General features: G+C 49.9%; 6 protein-coding genes across 6 annotated transcripts; 4 read left to right on the top strand and 2 right to left on the bottom strand.

Annotated features, from left to right (window-relative positions):
- The first annotated feature begins 549 nt into the window (after nt 1-549).
- Nucleotides 550-2441, top strand: FOBCDRAFT_48632 (uncharacterized protein). Its single transcript, XM_031188300.3, has 5 exons — nt 550-1010; nt 1078-1173; nt 1236-1883; nt 1937-2057; nt 2111-2441. Exons 1-5 carry the CDS (start codon nt 651-653, stop codon nt 2308-2310), a joined length of 1425 nt encoding a protein of 474 aa, XP_031035565.1. The 5' UTR covers nt 550-650; the 3' UTR covers nt 2311-2441.
- Nucleotides 2442-4661: 2220 nt separating this feature from the next.
- On the top strand, nt 4662-8623 carry FOBCDRAFT_242717 (uncharacterized protein; the record flags this gene model as incomplete). Its single annotated transcript, XM_031188303.3, has 7 exons — nt 4662-4785; nt 4989-5122; nt 5402-6487; nt 6543-6742; nt 6795-6954; nt 7003-7741; nt 7794-8623. 7 exons carry the CDS (start codon nt 4662-4664, stop codon nt 8621-8623), a joined length of 3273 nt encoding a protein of 1090 aa, XP_031035568.3.
- Nucleotides 8624-9701: 1078 nt separating this feature from the next.
- On the bottom strand, nt 9702-11059 carry FOBCDRAFT_48605 (uncharacterized protein). The gene is made up of 4 exons (XM_031188315.3): nt 10886-11059; nt 10700-10827; nt 10173-10649; nt 9702-10118 (listed from the first exon to the last, which is right to left on the bottom strand). The coding sequence occupies exons 1-4, from the start codon at nt 10926-10928 to the stop codon at nt 9834-9836; spliced, it is 933 nt and encodes a 310-aa protein (XP_031035580.2). The 5' UTR covers nt 10929-11059; the 3' UTR covers nt 9702-9833.
- Nucleotides 11060-11341: 282 nt separating this feature from the next.
- Nucleotides 11342-14004, top strand: FOBCDRAFT_48586 (uncharacterized protein). The gene is made up of 2 exons (XM_031188317.3): nt 11342-11886; nt 11948-14004. Exons 1-2 carry the CDS (start codon nt 11389-11391, stop codon nt 13688-13690), a joined length of 2241 nt encoding a protein of 746 aa, XP_031035582.2. The 5' UTR covers nt 11342-11388; the 3' UTR covers nt 13691-14004.
- A 201-nt stretch (nt 14005-14205) lies between these two features.
- FOBCDRAFT_205331 (uncharacterized protein) lies at nt 14206-15718 on the bottom strand (the record flags this gene model as incomplete). The annotated part of the gene is made up of 4 exons (XM_059609148.1): nt 14206-15029; nt 15080-15297; nt 15550-15609; nt 15675-15718. 4 exons carry the CDS (start codon nt 15716-15718, stop codon nt 14206-14208), a joined length of 1146 nt encoding a protein of 381 aa, XP_059465623.1.
- Nucleotides 15719-16495: 777 nt separating this feature from the next.
- On the top strand, nt 16496-21657 carry FOBCDRAFT_229635 (uncharacterized protein). Its single transcript, XM_031188319.3, has 5 exons — nt 16496-17041; nt 17098-17198; nt 17257-18232; nt 18288-19579; nt 19632-21657. The coding sequence occupies exons 1-5, from the start codon at nt 16759-16761 to the stop codon at nt 21348-21350; spliced, it is 4371 nt and encodes a 1456-aa protein (XP_031035584.2). The 5' UTR covers nt 16496-16758; the 3' UTR covers nt 21351-21657.
- Nucleotides 21658-21661: the final 4 nt, after the last annotated feature.

Below are 21661 nucleotides of genomic sequence, written 5' to 3'. Positions count from 1 at the left end.
TCCCTTTATTTGAGTCAGTTTCTGCCTTTTCTACGTCTCTTTGCCGGTCTTCGATTCTTGTGCGCGCCAGGCTACGGAAAAGCACCATCTGCACGCCTTCTTTCAGCCTGTCGACCAGCTCTCATCTCCATCAAATTAAACCCCCCCACGTCTCACAACCGGCCACGATCAAGCCAAGGCCACCGTCTCGTTCCGCTCCTGTGTTACTGTGCCAAACTGCACGCACGCGCAACAATTCGGTCGCTCCTCTCCGAAAGCTTGCGCCTTCGTTCGCGTCACCATCAACCGCTTCTTGGAGATTTCAGACGTTGGAGTTTCCACTACAACCTCCCACCCCAGTCCCAAAGCTTTCGTCTGGACCCCGTTGTCAGACCAGACCCAGACGCCAGCCCCTCTCTCTCTCCCTGTGCCCACCGTGTCACTCTTAGCTCCAGGTTGTCTACTCATCCAGTTGGACCCCTGTCCTGTCAAACGCTAGGAGGTACAGGTACATATTGTCACCGACCGCCGACTCTCCACCTCGACCGACCGACTTCAGTACAACACAGCTCATAGGTAGCCTCCAATTCCTCTTCTACCTCTGCTTTGTCGTCCTATCCTTCCGTTACTCATCCTTCTTGATCATCACCCCAGACACGATATCATACAACATGGCCGACGCTGGAACGCCCTCTAACCCAGGCCAGCTGCCTCCCCCCCCTCAGGCTGGTGCCGGCGCCCCTGGCTTCGAAGCTGGCCAGAATGGACAGCCTATGGCCCCTCCGCCTCTGCATATCCCTCAGAATACCAACCCGATCCCGACTGCCATCACCTCCCCCAGATCTGCTGCCGATCAAGGAGGCATCATGTCGCCCACCAGTGCAGGTGGCTTCCGTCGTGCTGCCCCTGAGCCCAACAAGCGTGCCCTCTACATTGGTGGTTTGGACCAGCGTGTAACTGAGGAAGTCTTGCGTCAGATCTTCGAGACTACGGGTCATGTTCAGAACGTCAAGATCATTCCCGACAAGAACGTAGGTCTTGCTACAATCCTAAGAAATTTTGTGGATGTGGTATGGTGGGCTAACAGTGCATTCACAGGCGCGTGGTTATAACTATGGCTTTGTCGAGTATGACGACCCTGGTGCCGCTGAGCGTGCTATGCAGACCCTCAATGGACGACGAGTTCACCAATCGGTACATTGCCCCTCAACGAAATCCAACAACATCTCGAACGTCGCCCGCTAACCGTAGCTTAGGAAATCCGAGTCAACTGGGCCTATCAGTCGAACACTACCAACAAGGAGGACACCTCGAATCATTTCCACATCTTTGTCGGTGATTTGTCCAACGAAGTCAACGATGAGGTCCTCCTTCAAGCTTTCTCTGCTTTTGGTTCCGTTTCAGAAGCTCGTGTCATGTGGGATATGAAGACCGGCCGATCTCGAGGTTACGGTTTTGTTGCCTTCCGCGACCGCCCTGAAGCCGAAAAGGCTCTGAGCTCCATGGACGGCGAGTGGCTCGGCTCGCGAGCCATCCGATGCAATTGGGCAAACCAGAAGGGCCAACCTTCAATGGCCCAGCAGCAAGCTATGCAGGCGATGGGCATGACGCCTACCACCCCTTACGGGCACCACCAATTCCCAGCACATGGCGTCGCTAGTTACGAGGTTATTCTGACTCAAACTCCCAGCTGGCAAACAACTGTCTATGTCGGCAACCTTACTCCTTACACAACTCCCAACGATGTGGTTCCTCTGTTCCAGAACTTCGGTTTCGTTGTTGAGTCTCGATTCCAGGCCGATCGAGGTTTTGCTTTCATTAAGATGGATACCCACGAGAACGCGGCTATGGCGATCTGCCAGATGAACGGGTATAACGTTAACGGACGACCCCTCAAGTGCAGTGTATGTTTTACCCGTGTTGCAATTCAGAGATGGCAGCTGACAATTGACCACAGTGGGGCAAGGATAAGACGCCTAGTGCTCAAGGAGCCTTTGACCCTGCTCAGCCTTACAGCCCACAGAGTGCTCAAGCTCCTGGCTTCCCGGGCACGCCTACATACTATCCTCAGTACGGTGGTAAGTGAAATGTGAGCAAAGCTTAATCGTAGCAGTAGCTGACAATGACTTAGCCCAGTACGGAGGACAGCCTGGAAACTACGGTGGACCACAAACTGGATCACCGGCCGGCTATGCTGGATCACCAATGGGATATGCTGCTCCTCAAAGCGCGGGCGGCTACGGCAGGGGCCAACAGCCTCCCAATGCTGAATGGGCCCAGCCTCGCCCTGGACAGAACTTCAACAATGGATTTGGTGGTTATCAGGCCTAGGGGGCAACAACCAAACCAGAGCAAGACAAGCCAAAAAGCTGGACGAAAGCTGGACATGGTGGTATCGGGGCGGAGGTGTCTACCACTTGATCATGCCCCGGGACGGGTTTCTCTTTGTCCGCTTTTCATGATTCCCCTTTCTTCTTTCTCACGTTTCTGTGGATTTCTCTCTTGTGCTTGCTTCTGTTGCTTCCATTACTCTTTTCTCAGTATCTTCAAGCATTATTACAGTTCAGGCCTGTGATACCCCCGTTCCGTGTTATGGGAAAAAAAGGGCAATTTTCCTCTCTTGCTTACAAACGGATGTATGCGTTTCTCTCTTCTCTTCTCTTATATTCCTGTTTCGTCGATAAAAGTCAGGGAGCGCCACATGTTTCTCAAATCTCTCTCAATCTCAATCTCAATCTCAATCTCTCTGTACGAGCGCTAATTCTAGGATACCACCAACATTTCTTCACCTTGACTTTGTTGCATTAAGTCAGGAGCCAGTCTGGCACTTTAATTTTCCCTATCTGACGACGTCATGAGCGTTTCATCCATTCTTGTGTCTCATGGAGCATCTGATTGATATTTCAATGGCTGGCGAAGGGGGTGGCAGTTCCATTCCGTGGATTCTCACCTATGTATTTAGCGGCGACCTTTTTCTTTCTTAACGGGACATTTTTCTTCTTTCTCCTTTTTCATTAATACTTCTCGCACACGATATGATGGAACGACGACTTGACGACTCTGTAAGATTGATGATAAAAGGTGAGGAAGTGGAAGATGTCGGAGACACGCAGGTTGGGGGTCGTTGGCGGATGTTGCTCGAGGTGCACAGGATTCCCTCGAAGAAAATTAGGCGACAAGACGGCGGCAGTTGATGAAACGGATGAATAAAACAACAAGACAATCTCACTTGACTATCGGTCGTGGAACCCTCGGCCTTTCTCTGATCAATTGGATAATGGCGTAGGGTGACACCACAATCGAACCGTTCTGCCGAGATGTTGCCAGTCTTCAAAGTTTCCATCTCGATAATGATGCCCAAGCTGAGAAGTGAGGTTTCTACATATGAATTGGCGTAGCAACAGGCCTACGTGTTAGATATTTGGCACCAGTGAACCCCAGTAAATGTGTAAATAGACGCAGGAGCCACGTAGGTTCAGATTGGATGGATGGACAGATGGGATGGCAAGCTCATGAAGCGCCAACGAAATAAACGGGGCAGAAGAGGCTCTGGGGTTTGATACCTACAGGCTACCGTCTTGTCCTACCAGATACGGTGAGAAGGGCCGGGAGCCGTTTAGAATGTGAAACTTGATTTTTATTCCGTGGTAACTCCTCAGGACCCTGAAAAGGACGTCATTTTTAACATGGTGGGTTAATTGGCTAACGTCTATGGCATGGGTAGTAATACCTATTGGGCTGTAGATTATGAGAGAACCCATGTTGATGATGACAGCATACCTAGGTAGGCAAGTTAAGGATAATGCCAATGATAATAGATTTGTATTGGGAAATTGAGATCGTAAGCTGACCGACTGAGGGAGGTATCGATCAATGAATGGTAATTTCCGGGGTGTATGTGTTATGTGTCGCTCGTGTCAGAGGCAGAGTCATAAGCCAAATTCTGGTGCGCGCGTACATAGTAGCAGAGGATAGCCGGGAAGGGCTGATAATGACCCCGCTGACCAGAGGCAACAAGATACTGTATGTACTGTTAAAAATTACCCTTGTTTTGCCACGTTGTAAAGCGGATCGGCTCTGATTGCGCGTAGAAAGGCAGAATATGTGCATCGTTGAGTAAAAGTCAGTGGTGATTTGACAGTTGATAGAGGGGGATCATCACAACCTGTCCACTGCGGCGTACCCCCTTGTTGTTGTGGCAGGGTAGTAGAGCAAACTGGGAAACAAGCCTAAAGCGCCGCAAATCTCGCACGTTTCTGTTTTGCTCGTGTACCTACGGCCTTCAGTAGGCACCTGATGTAGTGGTTACAGTGGTGGGCTTCTTTTTGACTTTTTGCTGTTGGCTGGGAAGAGCCGAGTGAGGAATCAAGACCAAGAAGATTTCTACATGCATTTACTTGGTCCAATGTAATTGCGTAACGTTCAGCTGTTGGTTACTTTATTTTGCTGCAACGAAAGTTTTGTGTCCATAGCGTTGAGTTGCTGATACTTGATGCATATATCGTTGCTGCAGATGTTTCAACGTCTGAACTGGGCTCGTAACTCGTGTTGACGTGAGCAACGAAGGACAACAGCATGAAAGTTAAATCATGCGCAATTAAAGCATTGATATAACTAGCTTTTACGTGTTGGTAAAATGCGCTGAATTCTAATTGACTTGCAATTGAGAAGATAGGTAGGTAATGGAATTTAATTATATCTCGCTGAGGCAGGTGGGCTTATTGCAATCTAAGGTAATTGAGGTGATATCAACCTTCTTGACTCTTGCCCTCTCTTCTTCCTCTGGCATCCATCTACAGACAGTCAGTATCTGCACCAACGAGATCTCAACCTCCCTCCCACATCAACTCACCATCCATATAATGAATGGCTTCATTCATCAACGCTCTGAAGTCTAGAATCTAGAGCATCCCTTCCTATACAGCAAACTTCCTCCTCATTTTCCTTACCCTCTTAATTCTCGCTTCAAAGCTTGAGTCCTCTACCGAACCAATACCTACCATCTACAGATACTTTACCTGATCTTGTTTTGCTTGACCTGACTGCCCATATCCACCCCCGGGCCTTGGCTTGGGCCTCCACTGTCGGCCCAATCCATCCTCCCGCCCCCTCATCTCTCTTTACGGTACGGTACGAGACGACGGTACGATATTCTGAGAGCCTGGCGTGCCCATTGTTGCTCCTTCTCAATACGCACGCTGTAGCTGTTGTTAGTTCTATTAGGACGGCCTGGGTTAGTCCGTTCTACCGCAATATTGCCTAACCCGTTCTTACAGGACAGGACCTGCGCGACGAGACCCAACTCGATCCATCTCCAACTTGGCGAGCGACCACACTGCACCCGGCCCAACCAGCAACCAGCTGCCAGCCAACCATCACATCCCATCCATTTTCTCTGTGCTCTCTCTGCATTGGATTGTAGCTAGCAGCTAGCAACTCGACGCTACACTACACCATCCAGACCCTTCTCCTCTTACTCTCATTTTTCTCACTCCCATCCTTCATCCTCCCCCCGTCGCTGGGATCTCATCGACCGTCGACATCATCGTCTACGCCCGATAACCACGCATTACGCATCTCCACTCGCGACAACCACCACCACAACAACGATTTCACTGCTGACCACCGACCGCCTCTACTTAATCGCGGCGATCAAACTGACGCTGTCGCCCTAAGCTGCTTGATTCAGCTTCCGCAGCAGTCAGTCAGCGCAATGGATCCTCAGTGGCAGCAATATCCCTCCGCGAACTCGCCTGGCTCCTCGAGACGACACAACGGCAATACCCAAGCCCCTCGAGACTACACCAACCAGCCCCCGCCTCAAGGCGGATACAAATACGACCAGTTCCACGGCGGCGCCCCCGTCCATTCTGCTGCTGCTCCGCCTGCTTCTGCTCCCGTTGGTAACCCCAACTCGGCCGCCTCTCCAATCTCACCTTCGCAGATGCGCGACGGCAACGGTGACGTCGCTATGCACGATGCTCATGATGCTCATGCTGGTATCAAGTACCCCATGAGGCCCCTTCATCAAGCTCACATGTCGGGCAGCCGCCCCGTCAACCTTCACTCACCTCAAGAGTCTTCTGTCGCCCAACGATACTCGCCCATGGAGGCCCTGTCCCCCACTTCACCTTACGCGCCCAAGTCGTCTTCAAACAGCCAATTCACAAGCCCGACCTCCCAGCGACAGTCGCCTACACGCCAGCCTGATTATTCTCAATCGCCATATTTCCCCGGCGCCCGCCAACACCAGCAAGGCCAGCATCTTCCTCCTATCAACCCTTACGCGTCCGCCAGTCACCAGGAAAATTATCCCTCTTCCGCTGTCGGCAATCTCGATGCTGCTTTTAACCTGGACCCCAAGTCTCCTCGACGGCCTGTGCCCCAGCAAGTGACCAGGGGTCCAGTTCCCGAGTTCAAGCAACTCTCCTCGCCCGCAGATCTGCAACCAAAGGTCAATTCACAGCCTCCGTTCCGTCGCGCCAACCCTGAAGGCGGTTTTATCAGCGTATGTTTTCAAGCCTCTACAGCTTTTGACACACTTTTGCTCACGATATGATCAGCCTCTTCAAGCTCTTACTGTTCAACTGCCTGCTACTTATCGCATCTGTAACCCTAGCTTCAAGTATGAGTCGTCGCGCAATCCTCGCAGAGTCTTGACCAAGCCTAGCAAGGGTACCAAGAACGATGGCTATGACAACGAAGACAGTGACTACATCCTCTACGTGAACGACATTCTTGGATCTGAAGAGGCCGGCCACAAGTATGTTGTGTAAAACTGAATTTTGTTGCTTATAATTCTAATATATTCTTAGAAACCGTTACCTTATTCTGGACGTCTTGGGGCAGGGTACTTTTGGTCAAGTCGTGAAATGTCAGAACCTCAAGACGCAGGAAGTAGTGGCTGTCAAGGTCATCAAGAATCGTACTGCCTACTTCAATCAGAGCATGATGGAGGTTTCGGTCCTTGATTTGGTACGATCATCAATTCCATACTTCAAGGTCCGCACTAACAAGGAGTAGCTCAACACGAAGCTTGACAAGAACGACGACCATCATTTGTTGCGACTTAAAGACACTTTCATTCACCGCCAACATCTTTGCTTGGTTTTTGAGCTCCTTAGCGTCAATCTTTACGAGCTTATCAAGCAGAACCAGTTCAGAGGACTCAGCACTACTTTGGTTCGCGTGTTCGCTCAACAGCTCCTTAACGGTCTCGCACTACTTAATAAGGCTCGCCTGATACATTGCGATTTGAAGCCTGAAAATATTCTTCTCAAGAATCTCGAAAGCCCCATCATCAAGATTATTGATTTTGGTTCAGCCTGCGACGAGCGACAAACAGTGTATACTTATATTCAATCTCGATTTTACAGATCTCCCGAGGTTTTACTTGGTCTTCCCTATTCTTCGGCCATCGATATGTGGTCCCTTGGATGCATTGTGGTGGAACTGTTCCTGGGACTTCCCTTGTTTCCAGGATCTTCTGAGTATAACCAGGTCTCGCGAATCGTTGAAATGTTGGGTAACCCCCCGAACTGGATGATCGAGATGGGGAAGCAGGCGGGCGACTTTTTCGAAAAGCGACAAGATGAGTTCGGACGACGGACATACCAGCTTAAACCCATGGAACAATATGCCCGAGAACGTGGCACCAAGGAACAGCCTAGCAAGAAGTACTTCCAGGCCAACACCCTTCCCGAGATTATCAAGTCCTACCCCATGCCTAGGAAGAACATGAAGCAGAGCGAGATAGATAGAGGTAAGATCCGAACTGGTAGGAATATCATGTGTGCTCATACTAACCGTGATAGAAATGAACAACCGCATCGCGTTCATTGACTTTGTCCGCGGCCTTCTTACAATCAACCCTCTCGAGAGATGGTCTCCCCAGCAAGCCAAACTTCATCCGTTCATCACTCAACAGAAGTTTACTGGGCCTTTTATACCACCGATGAATCTCAAGTCTAGCTCGCTGAATAGGTCTCCAGCACCTGGCACCCAACAACAGCAACAGGCCGAAGCACTTAGCAAGCAGCGGGCTCAAGCGGCAGCAGCTCAACACCAAGCTCAACACCAAGCGCAACAACAGGCTGCTTCAGCTGCCCCTACCCCTTATGCCAATCAGTACGCGCCTCAAGGCCATACGCAACCGCAGATGTACGGCAACAACTCAATGTATTCTCCCGGAGGCAACCACGCCAACATGCCTTCGGCATACGGCCAACAACAACACGGGCAGTATGGACAAATGGTTTTGTCCCAACCGCCCCAGCAGATGCCTCAGGGGCAATATGCACAAATGCCCCAGCCCAACATGTATCAGCATCAACAAGGTGGTATGAGGCCAGCACGTCAACGGGCTTCAACCATGGAGCAGCAACAGAGTGGTATCCCCGCTGCCATCCAACGAGTAGCTAGCCATCTCGACCCCAGTCAGCCGATTCGTCTACAGCCTAGTCCGGCGTACTACCCACCCACTGGAGAAAGTATGGCATCTGGCAGCATCGATAACCGAACGGCAGCAGGTCGAAGAGGTAGCCGCGTGCAACAGGGTGGCCGAGGCAACAGGGACTTTATCCGCAATTTGGAGGAGCGCACTCTGGAAGAAGGTTTTATGGGAAACCAGAACACCTGGCATTGAAGTGGCCTAACCTAACAAGGGACCAGATGTCCGCGCCAATCTGTGATGCGAGCGACTTCACTCGATAAACGAAGCCCTGCCGCCGAGGTCTCTGCGTAATAGCGTGCAATAGGCCGGAGTTCATGGTTGGTAACGAAGCAAAACTCCATGGTGGTTCTAATGTACTAGAAGTCCGTACTCCCTTCGAAACCCATGCGCCAACGAGGCAAGAGACGTCCCATGCCATATGCGCGTGCTCGGAACTATCCAGTCGACTTTGTCAGAATTGGTTAAAGAGGAGGCGTGGCTCCTTTTCATAGCCAGGGAAAGGGAACTTCAGCGTCAAGGTCTCAACGAACTCGAAGGAATGATATTCAGACTCGATTACAATGCTACAAGCATTTAGCACAGGAATAGGTTGGGCCAAATTACACAGATCCATGATGAAAGGGGTGGTGTTTGTTTACAGGATTTCTTTGTCTCGACACGATGAGGCACGCCTCAGAAACGGCCGCGGAAGTTTTGGGTTTACTCTAGGGGCTGCGTTCTTTTTTTTTTTTTCTCGTTATTTTTCCTGTTGTCAGTATAGCTCTTGGAGGGACGGGGTTTCTGGTCAGGAATTCAACATGGTGCAGAGTTGCCAAATCTCGGCTGAATATGATTCATGCCTATTGTAGCCTGGCTGTAGATATTGTTATTCTTGTCTCGACTTCTTGGTGTATGATGACGGAGGGACCGCGTTTGGCATATCATGGGTAAGGTTCTTGGGTTACAATTCCCATTTTGTAGTTGTATTGGTATTATTTGGGTTTGGGCGGCTTCAAAGGGGTCATTTCTGCGCGGACGAATCGAGGTATAAAATCATGAATTACCCATGATGAATGCGAATGGTTCTCCATCCTCAAGTGATACCATTGTCGGGAGCTGGGACAGTGAGCTGCTTCCACATGGTCGTAACTGGTATCCATTTTTAGGGGTACCCGAAGTATAAAGAGAGAAAAATGAAATGATTAGCTTTAATAGCCCATTTTGGACACGTGAACCCCGAACGCCCAGCCCAAAATTTCGTACACCCACTGCTCCCCTTGTTGTGGTTCACCATGAAATTGCCCGGCTATTTTAATGCTGATAGGTACCTCCCAGTCTGTTCTCTAGAGACCATGTCCCAACAAAGGTTGCGAAGTAATCGTCAAATGCAATAAAGGAAAAACAAGAGATAGGCGATAGTTCATCATCGCCCACCGCGACCTCTTTGACCACCTCGGCCTCGTCGGTTGCCGCCCACGATTTTATCGCTGTACAACTGGTTGTTCCTTGATGAGCCGTTTGTGGTAGTGGTGTCCATTAAATCAGGGAAACCCATTGAGCCATCAACAAAGTTGTCGTTAGCGTTGGGCTTGTTTCCGCGGGTGCCACGGGGACCGCTTGGGGCGTTTCTTGGCGCATTGCTGGACGTAATGGTATTGCTTGAAGGGGCTCCTAGCTTAGGGTAGACCTTGATGATTCTACCATCGGCCTGTAACAAGTTTTAGCAAGAGTTCTGAATGGAAATTGGTCCCGATGGACTCACAGTCTTATCGTTGAAGGTCTCGATTACTCGCTCACCACCCTCGCGCGATGCAAAGGCTAGCTCGAAGAGGAGGAATGGGTTTGATTTGACAATGCGACAGCTCAGAATCTCGCCTCCGATGGGAGTCATAGCGCTCTCGATATCAGCGGCTGTGGTGCCAGGGGCAAAGTTTTGTGCCAGAATAGTGAAGGGACCTGCGAGACCCCGAATTGTCATTCCCATGCCATTGCCAGCGCTGCCCTTGCCTTTCACGATGTTGACTTGTTGTGGCGCATCGCCAGAAGTGTCCATGCGATCCACGGCAGCGGAGAGACGAGCAGCGCGGCGGTTGTTGGCTCTCTTATGAGCAGCATTGGGAGCTGAGATGCGGGAGCTTAGGTCGCCTGAGACAGAGTGATGCAGATCGTGTGTCCATTCTCCGTTGACATTGCCAGGCGCAGGCTGGGTCGAGCGGGTGCCGATGGTGGAAGTTCGCTGCTGTACATGTTGGCTTCAACTAATCGCTTCCTGTCTTTTGCTGTAGCTACCTTCTTGACGCCGACACGGCTTGCTAGCGATTGGCCGGGGGCGGACTTGAGCTTGGAGGGGGCGCTTTGGCGACGGTTCTTTGAGAAGATGCGATCGGCAAGGGCTTCGTTCTTCTTTCGCTCACGCCCTGAAAAACGATGTTAGGGAAGGACATGAGGGACTTGGAAAAATTGATAGTTGCTTACCCTCGTTGATGATCTTTTCGAAATCTGTAGCAACCTTGGCCATGATTGAGGTGGTATGAAAGAAAATCGGTATACGGCAGAAATCGATGAGTATAGTAAGATGAGTTTAGAAGGACAAGGGATGACTGATGATACTTGGAGGATCAAACAATTCGCTTGTTTTGTCTCGTCCCTATAAAGGTTAAAAGAAAAGAAACGTTGGCTCGACTGGACTGGACTAGACTGGACTGCGACCGCGAAGCGCGTCTCCAATTAGAAATGGGAGAGCGTTGTTAGCGACCTGCAGGGGAAGGGGGTGGCTCTATGGCAATTACAGAATGTACATGCATTAGGTACCTCAAGCGCGGCAAAGTTAAGCGCATCTCATGCAACGCCCCTCGCTCAGCTGATAAGATAAGAGATTTTTTTTGGTGCACCTACGGACGGATCCATTCTCTCCAGCTCTAACTTGGGTATATCTGGAATTCCGTGATCAACCTAGGTACTCAAGCAGCAACTCTCCCATGGCTGATAGGTTATTGCACGGAGGCGCGTGCCTTCGGAGAGCTCTGCAGCTCGCACCGCGGCAGAGACTAGAAATTCGGCCTGCTTCTGCTTTCCAAACCCGTTCGTTTCAACACTCACAGCGCATGTTCAACTCTACGACGACACCGACTACCGAGGTGACGACTACAGCTCAAGACGCAAGCTCTATAGCTGATGCTATCACGAAAGATGCTCCAAAAAGCCTCGATGCACCAGCCGACGAAGCAATATGGAAAAAGAAGGAAACCCTTAAAATGGAACGGGCAGTCAACAAGGAGTTACAATATCTGAACAATGACCCTTGGAAAGTTGCAGAATATGTCAGAAGAGCGCTTGAAGCAAAGAAATTCGATGAAGCCCATCTTTTGGTTCAAAAAGGCAGTAAAGATATGCAATTGGTCGTGCCATGGAATTTACTACTGGAATATCTGCTCGACCAGCAACAAGTCAAGGCAGCGATTAAGCTATTCAACGAGGTAGGCTTGAGATATAGTCCTCGGATTCTTCTCTCATCTGTGATACTGACATTATCTGAAGATGAAAAAGCGCGCACAATTCCCCAATGCGCAAACCTACACAACCCTGTTCCGTGGTCTTGCCAAGTCGAAACACCCTAAAACCGCTGTCTTCGAGGCTGTAAAGCACTATAACGCCCTTTTCAAGGACTCTCGCCTAGAACCAAACAGCACTCATCTGAATGCTGTGCTCAGCGTGTGCAACCGAGCGGGCGACCTGGACTCCATGTTCTCCATCGTCGACACTCTCAACGAGTCAACTCGAGCTCCGACTTCCTACACCTATACTACCGTTCTCAATGCTATACGATTCAACACGCTTGATGGCTTGGAAAACTTGACGCCTGAACAGAAGGAGTTCAATCTCAAAAATGGTTTTCAGCGCGCCAAATCCATCTGGTCAGAAGTCATGAGTAAATGGAGGCAAGGACGTCTGATCATCGACGAGGAGCTCGTCTGCTCAATGGGTCGTATGATGATCATATCAAGCGACACCAACGAGAAGAAGGAGGTCCTTGATCTCATTGAACAGACAATGAACATACCCAATTTGTCCAAAGTCAAAAAAATGTCAGCTGAGGAAGCTCGCAAGACAAATCCTCACACCGGTCAAGTGGTTAAGAAGGATAAAAATGGTGTCTTTACCAGTCCTGGGAACAATACTTTGTCTCTAATCTTGAAGGTTGTGTTGCAGACGAAGCTCAACAGCCTGGGCATCAAATACTGGAATTTCATTCTTCGCCAATATAATCTCGAGCCTGACCGGGATTGCTGGCTGCGCCTCTTTAGCATTCTCAAGCAAGCCAAAGCAAGCGGTCATGCTACTGAGATTCTGGACATAATACCAGCGAGTATCACTGGACCAGACTTCTATCGTATAGCCTTTGAAACATGTGTTCGTGATAACATCAACCCAAATGTCATCAAGAATGCCGACCGCGCGCTCGATAGCATGATGAACCACCTAGAGGTGCCCGACGCTCATCTCATGCGCCTGTACCTCAACGTTTCTCAGTCTACGCACTATCACTTGCGTGCTCGTGCTAGAGAAGGGGACGTGCCTGGTGCCAAACGTGCCTATGGCGTCCAGATCACCGACGCGCTTGATCGTCTGTGGGTGCCCTACCGCAAACTACACGATCACTATTTCAAACGAGTTAAAGCTGTGACGAAGGAACAAAAGAAGGCTCTTTACAATGATCAACGCGAGGTAATTGCTCTCGCACGCATCATGTATGGATCATTCAACAAGGTCATTCAGCAGGAGATGCTCCCTGAGGAAGACCTCAAGGAAATACACCCTGTCGGGGGACGCATCAACCGCGAGATCCAGGCCTTCTATGCCAACCGGGAGGAAACGGAACCCAACTTGCGCAAGACGAAGGGTCGTGGCACAGCCGAGGAAGATATGTCCGCACACAATGAGGCCATGAATATGGTCAACTTTTGGGACACCACTCAAGCAGGAAAGCCCCGATCCCCAAAGCAGACAGACCAAGGGAGGTTGCATCGTGATAATGGCCCAGGTGATGGCTATCGACGCGACGAAAGCTCAAGGTTCGAATCAAAGCCTCCAAGGCCCGCCCCCCGCTCGTACAAAATCTACCCTAAAAACAGCCAGTCGCCACCTGGAAGGCGAATACCAGAGCAAGACCTGCGCAAGCGGAAAGGCGGCATGCGGCCGGTGAGGCAACCCGTTTATGGTGGCTATCCGGGCCCCAAGCCTAACTGGAACGCCATTCGTGACGACAGGAAGTTTCGATAACAAAATGCTGAAGTCGAGCCGTATCCGTGGCTGCTACAGGAAACCCACTCGCCGTTTTGACAAACCGCGGCGTTGAGGCTCCTGTACATTGGAGCATCGAATTGTGCTTGGGTCCATGAATAAGAGCTTTCAATGGGAAAAGCTCGTGTAAAACTAAACTGATGTATGTACGATTTAGACGCAAAAAAGAATGCGAGGGTGTACTGATAGAGCATATGACGGCGTTTTGTTGGGCGATGGCACTTCTCTGCATATACAATACCTCACTTACACAATTGAAGCCTTGGTCCTGTTGAATATTTGTCATATCTATCATCCAGGCCATCACAAGCTTGAGTATGGAAGGTTGTTTTACCATGACTATCCATTCTGCTTTATTTTAATCTCGGTTAGGAATAGGTAAAAAAAGGGAGTCTCTGCTACTAGTTGACTACCTTCTATTCTATAGCCAGCTTTATAAACTACTTGTTAGGTCCAGCTTAAACAATAAAATACCCCCATCAAGCCCAGTAACATCACTTAAGTTCGAATTGAGACAACGAATCAAGATAGAGATTCGAGGCCACGGTGCGATATATTGACCTGCTGCCTTGGCTGGATGATCGATCTGAGAGCTGCGATTGCGTATTCGACGTTGATGAATGTATGGCTGACGGTTTCTCGCCTTCTTTGACAGCCAAGTACGAACTTTTGAGTAAATTTGTGGGTAGTTGAATCGTGGTGGCCGAGGTCCACCGCGATGGCGAGCATTGGCCAGGTTCTTGCATGGAATCATCTTGCATAGACAGTAATATGCCGGAATTACCCTGAGTCCAGTTTGACGGAATCTGACCTCTTTGCGGGTGGCTATAGCCTCCAGATTTGTTAAAACGACGAAGTGAGCCGACTATTGTCGCAGGAGCGACTAAATCGCAAGAGGACGAGGGCCTGGTGATAGATAGTGTCTTCCGCCCTACCGGCTGTGATGTAAGTGCTGCCGAGACCTTGGGACGAGTTGTGATGCGTTCACGCTTAGTAGTGGAGCGCGGCGATTTGTCTTCCAGACGCTTATCATCCGGTGCCGCTTCTATGCAAGCTCGTAAAGTAGATGATCTTTCCAGGCTACAGCTAGACATGTCAGGAAGAGGATCTAGCTGAGGTGGACCTTTGTCGATGACTGGTGAAGGGGGTGCGAATTCAGAGTCCTTCAGGAACGGCTTGGATAATTCGGAGATATGAATGCGTGACCCAATTGGAAACACTGAATGGTTACTCGAGGAACTCCCATTGCGAGTCCATCTTTCTCTGGAGTATTGAAATGCGCTGCTGAGGCTCGGTTGGTGATAAGAAAGATCTTCCACTAGAATATAGTCAGATACGCCGCAAGCGAGTACTTATTAGCCCACCCACCTGTGCTAAGGAGATGAGGAACTCCTGGGACTTCAGATACTGACAATTTCTCCAAATTTGTTGAAGAGGAAGCTGTCTTTCGTCGTTTCGGTTTCAACCAACGCGCAAGATGAGCATACGACGAATTCTGAGAATTTGATCTCTGGCTTCTGCGCCGTGTTGACGTATTCTCGCTAGGTCCATCAAAATCGATTTCCTCAGATCTATCGAGACGAGCCCTGCGGCGATTCAGTGGCAGTCTCTAGCTGCTAATCTTGTTGTGAGGCTTGACAAGCTCAGGGAACGGAAGCGGATGCTGAGGCTGAGGTGGGATCCTTTTCTTGAGCTTCGCCTGCCAGGCACCAAAGATACTGTTGGGCATGATGTAAGTATGGATGGGATCGGATATAGATGGTTTGACGAGACAAAGATCGTCAATTTTGACTGATGTGTGGTGAAAAAAAAGCGGCCTAGATACTCAAGGTACCTACCAGGTAGGTAGGAAGGCATCCACTGGTACAGGTGCAGGAACAAGTTGAGGGTTTGTGTTACTTTGGGAAGGTCATTTGACTGAGCTTGCAATTAATGCCATAGGTAGCTCTTGCAAGGAGCTTACAAGAGAATATCCGCAAGGACGGAGTGAATTACTGGCAAGTACATTATCACCATCACTATCACCAATTGCCTAAGGTAAGGTAGTGTATCAAGATTGATCACAAGGTATTTCTGGAAAGACGATGTCCTGGAATTACGGCTCCGACCCGGTTTTTATTAATATCTAAGCTGAACTGCTGAATCTCCAATACATGGTCAGGTAGTCACTATAGGTGTATCTGACTGAGCCGAGAGATAAACTGCCGTTCAATGTGGGTCATCCATCGTTCCGGGCGAGTGGGGCCGCACCGGGACGGCCGGCCACACCTCAGCCAGGCAACAACTGGATTTGGGATGTCTTTGACCCAATGATATTGTCTGAAGACTAGCTGAATGAAGAAGAATGATCTGTATTGATTTTCCATTTTGATCTTTAAATGAATTATCCCAAGTAACATCAATTTAAAGAGCGGCAACTCAATGAGCAACTCGTTTATAACATTGACTACAACCATTCGACGAAATTGAAGCCCTAAAGGAAAGGAATATCATCTAGTTGCCATTAGATCGTAAATAGGAGCTTATGCAATCCTAGATACGTAGTAGGTATCTTGGTTAAAGACCTAAAAAGAGTCTCGGTAACACTAACAGTTAGCAGGTCGCGTAAAGTGAAGAGCCGCGTGGACTAGCCATTTGATGCCGCATATATTTTATGCAAATACCAATTTATGCATCAACAAGTACCTCCCTGCGCGGGGTACTTTAAGGTTCTGCATCACCTATGCCGTAGCACCTATTGGCTGCTCTCGCGTCCATCACTTAAATAGATGGCCCCTCCTTCGACACGAGCCGAGACGCGGCTCAGGAGGGACGACGCGCTTTGACGCGTCTCCCTGACCACTTTTCTAAATGAGCACCTCAGCGCTGGTTACCGGGGGACCAACCCCATCCAAGTAGCACCTCCACCATCACCATTTCCATCCTCGATACCATCATTTCCCTGCACTACAATCACGAGCAACATATAATCAAAGAGTGGCATCCAGGCATATACTCTCCTTCTCTTCTCTCACTGATATGCCACCGGCCTAAACTCTTCTCCCGTCATGTCTCACAGAGCGCGGCTCGCTGAGCTCAAGGCTCTTCGAGAGTCCGGCAAGAAGGTCTTTGATACTTACAAAGTTGCCGACGTCGACAATTTATACGACGAAGTTGACGAGGATGGATATAAGAAGGTTGTTCGGGAACGATTAAATCAGGACGACTTTGTTGTCGACGACAATGGCGAAGGCTACGCAGATGATGGCCGCGAAGACTGGGATCGAGTACAAGCCTATGGTTCAGAAAGCGAAGAAGAGGCCACCCTCCGTGGCCGACCCAGTAAGACTGGTCAGTCTTCCTCCAGGACATGTTCAGGACAGCCCACATACTCACATATCATGTAGCGAAGAAGAATCGCCAGGAGGAGCAAGCCAAGCGAGCGGCCACTGACAAAGATATCAGTGAATACTTCAAGGGCGCCAACAGGGCCCAGCCAAAACCCAAGGTACGCATTCCGTTTACAACATCGTGGGTCGACCCAACTAAATTAAATATCTCTTCAGGTCGTCAAGACAAAGGAGGACGACGACTTCCTTTCAAACCTCCTCGGCGAGGTCGACAACAACATTCCTGCCCCTGCTCCCCATACCTCAAGAGTCGAAAGATCTGGCGGTCGTCGCAAGGCTAGGGCCCTTTCACCTGCTCCCGAGCCTGTGCCCAAAAAGACCAAGACCCTCGATACCCGGCTACCGTCCCCTCTCCCTCCAGCCCCTGATGATGATGGCTTCTTTCCCTCCGCCGACGATGACATCCTCGAGACTGCCGATGTCCCCATGAGCGATCCTGCACCCTCCTCTCCAGCCGCAAAGGTAGCGCAGAGAAAGGCACAGATTAAGCAGGAACCAAAGGAAGACGACGACGACGACGACGACGACGACATGATGGAGGTTGCGCATGCTGGAACCATCGCCACAACCAGTGTCAATCTAGCAAGTTCAAGGCCGATCAAGAAAATTCAGAAAGCAGAATCCTATCCCACACCTGCCAGCTCCTCTCCTGTTAAACCCAACGGCGCTCAAGTCGACTCAGCTTCATGGAATGCCCTCACAGAGAGGCTGAACGTCGTCACAAGTTCGCCTGCAGAAACAAAGACAATAGGCAAAATTGACTACAAGGATGCGATCGAGGAAGACGGCAGTCTCAACTTCTTCTGGACAGACTACACTGAGGTCAACGGCAGTCTGTGTCTCTTTGGCAAAGTTCTCAACAAGAAGACGCGATCATACGTCAGCTGCTTTGTGAAAGTAGACAACATCTTGAGAAAGCTCTATTTCTTGCCGCGCCAACACCGCTTGCAAGATGGCGAAGAGACAGGCGAAGAAGTCGAGATGATGAACGTGTATGACGAGATTGACACCATGATGACCAAGATGAATGTTGGCATGTACAAGATCAAGGCCTGTACCAGGAAATATGCCTTTGAGCTCCGTGATGTCCCCAAGGAAGCACAGTATATGAAACTTCTCTACCCATACAACAGTGAGTGGCCACATTCCTCCTGTAGGTCCCCCAAAGCAGCTAACAAGTATCCCAGAGCCTGAAGTCGACCCCAACAGACCCGGTGAGACATATTCTCACGTCTTTGGTAGCAACACTGCTCTTTTTGAACAGTTCGTTCTCTGGAAGAATATCATGGGCCCATGCTGGCTGAAGATTGAGGATGCCGATTTTGACAAGCTCAAGAATGCTTCCCACTGCAAGCTTGAGGTTTTGGCCGATCACCCCAACATGGTTTCTGTTCTTAGCGAGTCTGACAATCTGGATGCACCCCCCCTGACTCTTATGAGTGTCTCATTACGGACTGCCTTCAATGAGAAGGATAACAAGCAAGAGATTATGGCTATTAGTGCAAGAATCTACGAGAAGGTATCCCTCAGTGACACAACTCCTGCAGAAAAGCTGCCCTGTCGAACCTTTACAGTGATCCGGCCGCATGGCCAGGCGTTCCCTATGGGCTTCGATCACCTTGCAAAGAAGAGGAATCGTGGCTTGATTGTGCTGAAGAAGCAAGAAGCCGATATCCTCGCCTTCTTCTTGGCCCAACTTGATGTTGCGGATCCAGATGTAATTCTGGGACACCAATTGGAGGGTGTAGACTACAGTGTGCTCCTCAACCGCCTGTATGAAAAGAAAATACCCGGATGGTCCAGGCTAGGCAGACTCCGTCGCAGTCAGTGGCCATCGTCAATCGGCAAGACTGGTGGTAATGTTTTTGCTGAACGCCAGATCTTGTCAGGACGTCTGCTATGTGATCTTGCCAACGATGCTGGAAAGTCCGTTATGTTCAAGTGTCAGTCATGGAGCCTGACAGAGATGTGCAGTTTGTACCTCTCTGGAGATAACCGGCGCCGCGATTTTGACAATGAGGTTGCCCTGAAGACGTGGGCCAGGGAGAAGCAGGGACTTCTCGACTACATCACCCATATGGAGGCCGATACACACTACATTGCAGCCCTGGCCCTGGGTGTTCAGATGTTGCCACTGACTAAGGTTCTCACCAATCTGGCGGGTAACTCTTGGGCTCGAACCCTGACCGGCACGCGTGCAGAGCGGAACGAGTATATTTTGCTACACGAGTTCTATCGCAACAAGTACATCTGCCCTGACAAGCAGACTTTTCGTAGTCGCCAGCGTGCTGAAGAGGCACAGCGTGAAGAAGAGGCGGTTGAGGGGAAGAAGAAGGACAAGTACAAGGGTGGCTTGGTTTTCGAGCCAGAGAAAGGTCTGTATGATAAGTTTGTGCTTGTCATGGACTTTAATTCCCTGTATCCCTCTATTATTCAGGAGTTCAACATCTGCTTTACAACTGTCGATAGACCAGCCACAGTAAGTTTGTCGAGAATCCCTATTTTAACCTCGAAACTAATCAAACCCACAGAACGGTGAAGAAGATGAAGTTCCCGAAGTTCCAATCAACCAGGATCAAGGTATCCTACCTAGGCTCATTGCTACTCTCGTTAGTCGCCGTCGACAAGTCAAGAGCCTCATGAAGGACAAGAAGGCTACCCCAGAGGAGCTGGCTACATGGGACATCAAGCAGCTTGCGCTCAAGCTCACTGCCAACTCCATGTACGGATGTTTGGGTTATACCAAGTCACGCTTCTACGCTCGACCTCTGGCTGTTTTGACAACCTTCAAGGGCCGAGAGATTCTCCGCAGCACCAAGGAGCTGGCCGAGAGCAACTCACTGCAGGTTATCTATGGTGATACTGATTCCGTCATGATCAATGCCAACGTGGATAATGTTGCCGATGCGTTCAAGGTTGGTAATGATTTCAAGAAAGCAGTCAACGAGCAGTACAAGCTGCTTGAGATCGATATTGACAACGTCTTTCGCCGTATTCTTCTTCAAGCGAAAAAGAAGTATGCTGCTATCAACCTTGTAGAGAAGGATGGGAAGTTCATCGAGAAGATGGAAGTCAAGGGTCTTGACATGAAGCGTCGAGAATACTGTGCTCTGTCCAAGGAGATCTCCCAACACCTTCTTAACGAGATTCTGTCGGGTGACGACACCGAAGTCTCAATCGCCCGAATCCATGAGTACTTGAGCGATATTGCTGGCAAGATGCGTGAACAGACTATTCCTGTTCAGAAGTATATCATCCATACACAGCTTGGAAAAGCACCCAACGACTACCCTGACTCCAACTCCATGCCTCAGGTCCAAGTCGCTCTCCGTGAAATGGCCAAAGGCAAGACAGTTCGCAAGGGAGACGTTATCGCGTACGTGATTACGGGCGACAGCAAGAGCTCCGAGCCTGCTCCCAAACGAGCCTACACTCCTGGTGATCTCAAGGCAGACCCTACTCTACTGCCTGACGTTGAGTGGTATATTGGCAAGCAGATCTTCCCCCCTGTCGAGCGTCTCTGTGCCAATATTGTTGGAACATCAACATCACAACTGGCAGAGCACCTTGGTCTAGATATCAAGCGCTACAGCTCATTCCAGACTCAGCAGAACAGCTCAAGCAACGACCTCGAGATCTACCCCTTGGACTCTCAGATTCCAGATGAGGTCCGCTTCGGTGACTGTGCTCGCCTCTCTTTGCGTTGCCGCAAGTGCAAAACCTCGTTCGCGTTCGAAGGCTTGGCTACGTCCCCCAATCATGTGTCCCAATCCGGTGTTATCTGTGGCTCGTGTGGTAGTTCCATCTCAACACTCTCTGTCGTGGCCCAGATGGAGCACGCCATCCGCACTCAGACAAGCCGGTACTACGAGGGCTGGCTGGTCTGTGATGATAGCCAGTGCGGCAATCGAACACGGCAAATGAGTGTTTATGGTTCTCGTTGCCTTGGTCCTAAGGGACTTGCGCGAGATTGTCTTGGTCGAATGCGTTACGAATACACAGAAAAGGCTATCTACACTCAGCTTCTCTACTTCACCAGCCTGTGGGATGTCGACAAGGCCAAGGCCAAGGCCACGAGCACTGAGATGTCCAGGCAAGATCGGGAGAATATCCTTGCATTGGCTGAGCATAACCGCGTACGCTTCGGAAATGTGAAGGGTATCGTTGACAAGTATCTCGATAAGTGTGGTCGGCAATGGGTAGCCATGGATACTCTGTTCACCAAGCTGGGCTTCAAGCCAATGGCATGAGTTGGTTAGGGATGCGGAAGGACATTTATGGGTATACTGTAAAACGTTCATGTATATTTGGGTCAGCGGCGTCCTGAGGATTATATATTTACGTGGGTTGGGTTTGCTGAGGATTAACAGAGGACAACAGCTTCACATGCCAGTAATGAAGGATTTTGGCATGCACAAGAGTAAGCGAGTCTTGGTGGTGTTTGGGAGTTTGATGAGAGCGAAGCCTGCCGAGTGCTCTACTACCTACCAAGTTACAATATGTTAAAATAAGACAGTTTTCCTATGGTCGTCCATTCTCAAGACATCTTCTTCCCCGTGTT

This window comes from Fusarium oxysporum, chromosome VIII (assembly GCF_013085055.1).
Source record: "Fusarium oxysporum Fo47 chromosome VIII, complete sequence".
NCBI lineage: Eukaryota > Fungi > Ascomycota > Sordariomycetes > Hypocreales > Nectriaceae > Fusarium > Fusarium oxysporum.
The sequence above is the reverse complement of the archived record's forward strand: the minus strand, read 5'-3'. Positions and strand labels throughout refer to the sequence as shown.

Excerpts from the sequence above, each read along its gene's own strand:
- FOBCDRAFT_48632 (XM_031188300.3), top strand. The coding sequence starts at position 651 with ATGGCCGACGCTGGAACGCCCTCTAACCCAGGCCAGCTGCCTCCCCCC. Across the intron at positions 1,011-1,077 it reads AGATCATTCCCGACAAGAAC|GCGCGTGGTTATAACTATGG; the intron begins GTAGGTCTTGCT and ends GTGCATTCACAG. Across the intron at positions 1,174-1,235 it reads GACGACGAGTTCACCAATCG|GAAATCCGAGTCAACTGGGC; the intron begins GTACATTGCCCC and ends ACCGTAGCTTAG.
- FOBCDRAFT_48605 (XM_031188315.3), bottom strand. The coding sequence starts at position 10,928 with ATGGCCAAGGTTGCTACAGATTTCGAAAAGATCATCAACGAGG. Across the intron at positions 10,828-10,885 it reads CGAAAAGATCATCAACGAGG|GGCGTGAGCGAAAGAAGAAC; the intron begins GTAAGCAACTAT and ends ATCGTTTTTCAG. Across the intron at positions 10,119-10,172 it reads AGACCTTCAACGATAAGACT|GCCGATGGTAGAATCATCAA; the intron begins GTGAGTCCATCG and ends AACTTGTTACAG.
- FOBCDRAFT_229635 (XM_031188319.3), top strand. The coding sequence starts at position 16,759 with ATGTCTCACAGAGCGCGGCTCGCTGAGCTCAAGGCTCTTCGAGAGTCC. Across the intron at positions 17,042-17,097 it reads TGGCCGACCCAGTAAGACTG|CGAAGAAGAATCGCCAGGAG; the intron begins GTCAGTCTTCCT and ends CATATCATGTAG. Across the intron at positions 18,233-18,287 it reads ACTTCTCTACCCATACAACA|AGCCTGAAGTCGACCCCAAC; the intron begins GTGAGTGGCCAC and ends CAAGTATCCCAG.
- FOBCDRAFT_48586 (XM_031188317.3), top strand. The coding sequence starts at position 11,389 with ATGGCTGATAGGTTATTGCACGGAGGCGCGTGCCTTCGGAGAGCTCTG. Across the intron at positions 11,887-11,947 it reads CGATTAAGCTATTCAACGAG|ATGAAAAAGCGCGCACAATT; the intron begins GTAGGCTTGAGA and ends CATTATCTGAAG.